Consider the following 8,205-nt stretch of genomic DNA (forward strand, 5'->3'; position numbering starts at 1 on the left):
CTGGAGGATGAGGAGGCCAAGGGAGTTATGTGCGAAGCCTGCCGCTTGGACCTAGAGAAGAGGTGATGCCACAACCACCCACACGATGTTTCGCGCGAGCTCCAGCAGAAACCGTCGCATATCCAGTGCTACAGCGGCCTAAATGGCGTGCGTCTAGCAAGCCATTCGCGACAAACAAGTGGTGATACCGCGACCTCAATCAGCAGAGCGTGCAGCTAGACATGGAGTGAAGGAGAAGATCAGCGACAAGGGTCTGGCATGGGAGACCGGGGCATGGGAGGGGACGTGGGGGGAGGAGGCAGCAACGTCTCCACGGCCGCCGCGTCGCCCGAGGGCGGCGTGTCGTTTGCGACGGCGGGCGAGGCGGCGGCGGCCAGCGGCGGCGAGGGGGAGGGGTTTCGCGAGGGGTGCGAGGACGACCTCTGCACCGACCAGATCCTGACGCTGATCGAGCGCGCGCTCGCCGACGAGGGCGGAGGGTGCGCGCTGCGGCGCGGGCCGGGGTGCTGTCTGTGTGTGTGGCGCCCTGCTGAGAGGCGCCCTGTGCACGGGGGAGTGTAGGTGCGAGCTGTCTGCTGGGCTGGGCGAGGCGGAGGGCGGCCTTCTCGGGCGGAGCCTCTCTGCGAGCCGGTGAGAGGACCCTCCGAGATGCCACGAGATCGCGCGAGATCGCGCGAGATTGCAGTCGCCGGTTGACCCTCAGGCTGCTCGGCGATGCTTCTGGCGCTGATTTCTCGCGAGACACTCTTTTCGCGTTGCGAGACAAGATCGCCGCCGGCACCGCGACAGCCGCAACCGCCGCTACCGCCACCGCCGCCACCGCCACCGCCACCGCCACCGTTGCTGCCACCTCCCCCGCCGCCACCATCGCCGCCGCCGCGGCCGCTGGAGCTTCCGGCGGGGCGACCGGCGAGGGCGGCGAGGGCGTTGCGAAGGGTTGCCGGCTCGCCGCGCGCTGCGGTGTGCTGTCGACAGCGTCTCTTCACACGTCCGGTTGTGAACAGGTGTGGTCGGCGCCCCTGCGCTCGCCGGCACGCCTCTCGGCCGTGCGGTTGTTCGGTTCATGAGTCGTGGTTGCTGACCACGAGTGCTGAGGAATAGGCATCCCTTTCATGCGGTCGGGCTGCTCGGCGGGCCTCGAGTCCCTCGAGCTGTGAGACAGAGTCAGCAAGCTTGGCCCGCCCTCGGGCGATTTTGATGCGAGCTGCGATGGGGCCCTCTAGCGACAGGGCCTGACGAGGAGGAGAGTATCGGATCGTTTGATCTACATGACGCCGACCATGAGGTTGCCGCATGACGCCGAGACCGGCGAGAGAGACTAGGGATGAGAGATCATGTGTGCACGCTGAATCTATCGCAGGTGAGGCGAATTGATTTTTGATGTTTATCATGTTAGAGCTCTAAACTATACCTTCTCGCAGCTGCGATACGAGCTTTCTCGGAGCGACAGCCTCAAAGGGAAACTGGAATGGCGGATGGCGCTTGGCGGTTGCGTCGGAGTTTTCGGGATGATGGGGTGGCATGACACGCAGCACGCAGCACGACCTCATCGAGTTGATCGGCTCGCGTACTCCAGCGACGTGCTCGAGCCAAGCCACCTGGGCCGCCTTGCCAGGACGAGTACATGCATGCGGCAGCTGCTGGCAGAGCTGCTAGAAACGCTTCGGGCCGATAGAAAGGCGGCGTTGCTGCTATCCCGAAACCAGGTCGCCCCGTCGCTTGCAGACTTTCTTCGCGAGCGGCCCACCGCAATCTTCGCGAGCGGCAAGAACATCACGGAAGCAGACGCGCCGACGCTCGGCCACTGGTTACGCAGCGAGGCGTCGTCGCAACTTGACCTTCTCAATCTCAGCGACAATCCGCTTGGCTCCGCGGGCGCGGATGCCATCGCCGCCGCCGCCGCCACCGGCAGCCAAAGGCGTGTGCCGCTCGCTCGCCAGCCCAAGTGACTTGGACGCGCGGTCGAGGGCACCCCACCGTTCTTGGGACGCGCTGGCGCTCGCCAGCGATCGTCCCCCACATGCTTGGGTGTTGTTACTATTTCATCGTGTGCCTGTGATAGTGCTAGCACGCGCCAGTTCGCACCTGTGTCGAGCCTGTCTGCTGTGAAGAGAGAGTTGTTGTGTTTAAATACTATTTCATAAATAGCACATTCTCAATCAACTGAACCTTTTCGGCAGCCTTTGTCGACAACTCGCCGGGACACTCTACGGAAGTGATATTCTGATAGAGCGAAGTAAGTGCTTGGAGGCCGTCTACTAAACTTGTCTACTGTTATTACAGTTGTAAGCAACCTCCTGGCAGTAGCCAGGATACTGTCTGTACGGCTTTAGGTGTGGACCCTGTAAAGTAGGTAGAATTCAGTAATAACCTCTCTATTTCACAATGGCTGCCCAAACTATGCCACGCACAGCAACAAATGCGAAATGCTGCCGCATTATTTTGCTCTTCAGGGGGCAATCAGAAATGGTAAAATAAAGCCGTGCTTTTTCAGGCGAGCATTCGAATTAGGATTGTTGCCGTAGGCGGCTTGCGAGCCGAACCCGCAACCAGCCGAACAACGACGAATTAGCGACATCGAGCACGTCCTGCATACTGTCCTGATCTGGTGAACACAGCATCTTGAGGTTTGACACCCCCCATTGATCGCGCTCGGCGACCAGCTGCCGCACGCGCCCAAAGTAGATCTTGTTCACGCCGGCCCATCCTGCGGGCGTACCAAACATCCACGTCCCGATCACGCAACCCCTCCGGTTGGTCGTGCCACGGTATGAGTTGTGGCACGCGGGGCCAAGGCGACGAACGGCAAGGCCACGGCCTGGATCGATCACCTCCGCGCCTGGTCCAACTGCCGGCGCCGGCCCCGCGCGTGCCGCCGATGCCCCGGCCGCCGATCGACACCGGCATGACGCCCGCTGGAGCTGACGCTCGGGATGACGACGCCGACGCCGCCGGTATATGCCGACAACATTCACCGAGGACTCGCACTCAGTGCTCCGGTAGCGTCAAACTCGTGCATGTTGCCCACGCAGCCGCTCGGCGGCGGTGCAGCATGATGAAGCTCCTCCTTGCCGCGAGCACCGCTCGACTCATCAGCGTAGTAAACGCTCAAGTTGGCGGCGAGAACCATGGCGCGTGTGGCAAACTGCAGCCACGACGGTTGACACTGATGGGCAGCGAGTTTGCTGCCGCATGCTTTGTCATTATTGCTGCATGCCTTCTTCGCAAACGCTCCCGCGACGACGACGCCCTCCCAGGACGGCCCGTCGGGCAATTTGGTCGGCTGCACTGTGGTGCCGCTCGCGCAGCCTCGCGGCACGCCCTTTGTTTTGCCCCAAGGCCACACCTCAATCCAGGCCTTGCGTGCGTGCTTGCGTGTAATTTGACGCAGCTGCTTGTCGCGCTCCTTCGTCGGCAAGTACTTGTATTGCCCAAAAGACGCCGAGGCGTGCTGGCGCCGCTCCTCGAACTTTTCGAGGTTGATGCAAGCGTACTGCGTGTAGTTGCTCCAGCGCAGGATCTCCTTGACGCGCAGGTAGTCGTACACGCACTCGGCGTGAGGATCCATGTAGAAAACGACGTCGAAGGCATATCTCCTCATGAAGTCTTCCAGCGCGTTGCTCTTGATGGCGCCCGTGCTTTGCAGCAGGTTGTTGTTGCTCACCATCACCGTAGTCACATTGCGCTCGCGGTCGTAATACTCGCTAAAGTGCTGCGACTTCAAGCCCTTCCCTTTGGGCGTGCGTCGGATATCGACCGAATATCTGCGCATCTTGTCGGCATCGATCTTCACCTGGAACGACGATTTGTCGAACGACCACGCCGGCGCGATCGCCCAGAACAGTTGCCGCATGAACGAGTGGCCGTAAAAGAGAAGACGCGAGTTGCGCGGTGCGCTCAAGTGATGGCGCTGCAGTTGGGGAAAGCCGAGGCTGCTCTTGGAGAGCTCGGCGCGGTAGGACTTGTAGCCGTTGCCCGTGCACAAGTCCGACGTGTAAGGTGCGAGCAGGTCCTGTACGTCGACATCGCTCAAGGGCGGCTGCGCCTCACCGCGCCGCGTCCACTCGGCTATTCTCTGTGAGGTGCGCGTCGACGAGTCGTACAAGGCGCGCCACACGTCGGCATTGACTGGCGCCGCCCCCTGCGGGTGGTGCCCCACAGGCTTCTCGGGCCGGCCCCAGAGCACCGTTTGGGCCGGACAGGGCGAGTGAGGAAGAGCCTGCAGGTTTGCGGGCTTGGGCACCCCAGTGCACGCAAAGAAGTGCATGACGTTTCGAAGTTGCAAGCTGGGCGCAGCGGCATCGCGCAGATGGTAGATGAGCCAGGTCACACTCGAGGTTGAGTCGACCAGAAAAGTTCTGGCCGCAACGCCAAGGGAGACGTCATGATGCAGTGTGCTCGAGACGACGTCGCACCGTCCACGCAAAGGCTGCACCCCCGTGCACGCGTGAGCAAACACATCCTCGCTGTTGCGCTTCTCGGTGAGGAACACGATGCTCTGCGCCTGCGTGTGCGCGATTGCCAGGCGGATGCGGGTGAGCGTGCTGTTGAAGTGGCCACGGAGAAACCTTGCCACATCGCCCCGCTGGATATGTACCGCGAGGTCATGCGTGCACGGTGGTGCGCACAACGGCAGCTGGATGGGAACGAGCTGCCGCAGCTTCGTGGCGGTGCGATTGTACGCCCCGGCCGGAGCGTAGCCCGACTGCTCAAAGGCGTAAAGCTGGTGAAGATGAACGCGGAACCCCCAAGTGACGCACACGCAACGTCCAGGGCGATCGTATAGTTGCCGCCTCACATGACGGTGTAGCAGGTCAAAGCTGCTGTAGCCATCCCATGCGCTCTTACTAAGCACTGTTGTCTGCTGGTTGGCGTAGCAGCCAGTACCTTGCGTGTAGGCTGCCGAGATGCACTGTGCTGGCAGCGCATGCAGCTGACCTTCCGCGTCGAAGGGCAGGTCGAGCTGCATGCCGGTTGGTCGGGCCGCAGTCCAGTTGAACAGCTCAGCCAGGACCAAGCTCGAAGCAATATCTTGCAGCTGGTGCCCAGTGTATCCCCATCCTTTGGGCATCGGCGGTGCAAAGACGCGGGCGGCATACACGAATACGGGGTGCGCAAAGGTGCCCCGGCTTTGCTGAGCAGACACGCGCTCGGAATCACAGTGGCAGCGGTATCGACGTTGGCCAGGTGGGTATCCGCAATCAAATACCTCGCCATCTGGCGAGCATTTGAAGCTGCCACGACAGTTTTTGACCCATATGCTACTGTTGTCGAGGCAACCAAAGCTCCGGCCAAGTGTGCACGGGGCCCGGCTCGTCTGCTCCACAAGTTCAACGGCGCACGTCGGCATCACCCCAAACGGCGCTCGAGCAGGGGGGGAGCAGGGCGGGCGAGAAGCCGTAAGAGGGGTGGACGCCGCAAACTTGGGGTCCTTGCCGTCGCCTCCGATGTAGTTGCTGCTGCCCCGCAGGATGCAGGCCACATCCGCCCGTGATTCGCACACCCGACCCGCACGCACAATAGCGCGCATGCAGCACTGGCGCGGCCCGCCGGGCCGACTCGAGCAATCGCGTGCGCCGCACAGCCCGCACGCAGCGCTGCAGCAGACCTGGCGGGCCCCGTTTGGGGTGATGCCGGCCGAGCAGTCGGCGAATGTCTTGACAGACTCCTTGGTTGGGACTCGAGAAGCGTTCGCCAATCCGTCGTTCGCCCGCCACTCGCCGCCGGCGTGCATGGGAGGAAGAGGGCCGCCACCCACAGTGACCTGGAGCGGAGCCGCTGGTATGCCGCGCGCGCCCTGCAGGAAGAAGAGGATCACAATGCCAACTCGGAGAGCACATTTGCTGGCGAGCAAGGGTACGGAGATCGCCTCGTGGCTGCGGCCCTTCACCCGCTTCGTCTTGACCTGCCCAAGCTCAAGGCACGCCGCGAGGAGCAGCGCCAGCACGGCTGCACAAGGGTGGAGAAAGAGCAGAGACGCCGGGCTCGTCTCGTTGCTCGCGGAGCCCGAGGCCTCGATCGGATCCTCGGAAACACAGAGCTCGGTGAGCGGCGGCGGCGGCTCCGCGCACCACACAGGGGCGCCGCCGCCGCCGCACGTGAGACCGACGGAGTTGACGGCGGGGTCGGCGAGCGAGGCGTCGCCAGCGTTGGTCACACCGGTGGACCCGCCATAGGAGGCGAGCTCGGTGTCGGGCATTCATACAGAGGCCGACCCGTCGTCTTCAGACGCCGTCCTCAGACGCACAAAAAAAGCTCACGCAGCGAGTGTGTGTGTGTGTGTGTGTCTCACGCAGCGTGTGTGTGTGTCAAGAATATACTCACTCACTCACTCACGCAGCTTGTGCGCGTCGCCAGATACTTCCCCTCTCTCCTCCTATCTGTCCTAGTGTGTGGGAACTAGCCGGGGCAGTCGGAGAAGTGGCAACTCCGTGCACTGACGGTCGGCCGCCAGAAAACACGCCTCCGTGGCTCGGGTTACACCAATCCTCGCTACCCAACGCGGCCAAAGGATATCCACCTCGAGAACCTCGAGAGAGAGTGTGTGCCTGCTGGGGGAGCAAAACGGCTTGTGACGGACATCAAAAATTCTTCCCTACAAAGAGGCCAACGCGGACTTAAACCTTACCTAGAGCTCTAAACATCTCGGATGTTAGCGCACCCGCTGCCAGTCCGCTCTTTCCAGGCTCCTTTTTGTCACAACCACCTCGGCTTGTCTCAGACTATACAGACACGATACACACCATACACGGGGCTTTCTGTGCGGTCTGCTTTTTGTTTATTTTTGTGTACGTCAGTACGGCTTTAGAAAAACTCAAACCACAGACGTCAGCCGTCACCCGCTCCCGGGAGTTTCTCCCCATGCCGTGTGCCCCCCCGTCTACGTATCATGTGTAGGAGTCATCGCCATCCAACTAAGAGTTTGTGTTGCCCAATGCAGGTACATATCAGGCGTGAGGTGGTAGCCGTCCACGGCCCACGCCTGCGAGGAGAACAACACGAGGTAAATTCGCACCTAGCGCGAGGTGTGTTGGCAGCCCCCCGCCTGCTCGCCACGCTCGTTGATCATGTCATCAAACGCGCGCGCCAGGTTGAGCACGGGCACGTTCACCGCGCGTGCAGCGCTCTCGCCCGCGGCCCCAGCCAGCGTGACGCGTGCTTGCTCGTACGGCGGTAGCGCGCAGCCACGATTGACGTACGACTGGTTGTTCGCGTCGCCTCGCACGCGCAGCAGCGTTCGCCACGAGAGACGGCTGTTCGGGAAGAGCGCACGCAGCGGCTCGAGTAGCTTGGTGCGCAACCAGTGTTCGTATCTCTGACCAGGCCCCAGCATGCGTAGTGCTCTGTCGTGGCTTTCGTTGCACAGCTTCAGTAGGTCCCACAATCCAGAGTGGGCGACAACATGCGTGGGAGCTCCGATCCCACTCAGCAGCCCTCCAGGGAGGTAATGAAGCCGATCGGGCAGTGCTGTGACCTCATCGCGGCAGGCGTGATGTTTGAGTATGGCTGGCGTTGCGTTGGGCACGACGCCAAAGTGGAAGAATTGGAGGATCGATATGTTTGCAGGGCTGACGTGGCAGACGTGAGGCTGGCCCCAGCGTCGCGCACCACCGAACCGCGTCCTGTCTGTGTACGATCCTTGCTGGGCCGAGTAGCGCCCCTGCATGTGCTCGCACACGAGGTGTAGCATATTGCGCTCTTGCGAATCGCCCAAGAGTAGAAGGCGTGAGCCGGCCAGGCCAGGTCTGCGAAGCGCTGCCCGCAGGTTTGCGACCAGTGGCCCTCTCTCCCCCATACTCGCCGTGCCGAGTTAGGTCATCAGGCGGTACGGCTAACAAGCTCCTCAGCAGCGTCGTGGCGATGCGCTAACAAGCTCCTCAGCAGCGTCGTGGCGATGCGCTCACAAGCTCCTCTTCCACGCTCAGATACCGCAAGCAAGGCGCGAAGTACTGCTGACAGGGTTTGCGATGAGGAGCGATGCCACTGCGCCCGGCTCAGATTTCAGTATGTAGGTCTCGGGACGGAACAGATCGAGGGCGTGTTGGCAGGACGACAGGTTAGGGCCGCCACGAGGGACGACCTCGCATCCTTTGGGATCATCGGCGTCCTCACCCGCAGGCACATGACCCCCTGTGTCCTGGTTGAGGGGCGTCCACGAGATGATGGTAGTCCAGTTGGCGGCGGTGGTGGTGTTGGCTGCGCGGT

At 62.0% G+C, this 8,205-nt stretch overlaps 2 protein-coding genes across 2 annotated transcripts; one reads left to right on the forward strand and one right to left on the reverse strand.

The window, feature by feature from the left end:
• Positions 1–258: 258 nt before the first annotated feature.
• Positions 259–1,407, forward strand: EMIHUDRAFT_452068 (hypothetical protein; the record flags this gene model as incomplete). The annotated part of the gene is made up of 5 exons (XM_005765587.1): positions 259–479; positions 562–630; positions 704–936; positions 1,005–1,031; positions 1,102–1,407. The coding sequence occupies 5 exons, from the start codon at positions 259–261 to the stop codon at positions 1,155–1,157; spliced, it is 606 nt and encodes a 201-aa protein (XP_005765644.1). The 3' UTR covers positions 1,158–1,407.
• A 5,608-nt stretch (positions 1,408–7,015) lies between these two features.
• Positions 7,016–7,690, reverse strand: EMIHUDRAFT_212999 (hypothetical protein; the record flags this gene model as incomplete). Its single annotated transcript, XM_005765588.1, has 1 exon — positions 7,016–7,690. One exon carries the CDS (start codon positions 7,688–7,690, stop codon positions 7,016–7,018), a length of 675 nt encoding a protein of 224 aa, XP_005765645.1.
• Positions 7,691–8,205: the final 515 nt, after the last annotated feature.

This window comes from Emiliania huxleyi (assembly GCF_000372725.1).
Source record: "Emiliania huxleyi CCMP1516 unplaced genomic scaffold EMIHUscaffold_55, whole genome shotgun sequence".
NCBI lineage: Eukaryota > Haptophyta > Isochrysidales > Noelaerhabdaceae > Emiliania > Emiliania huxleyi.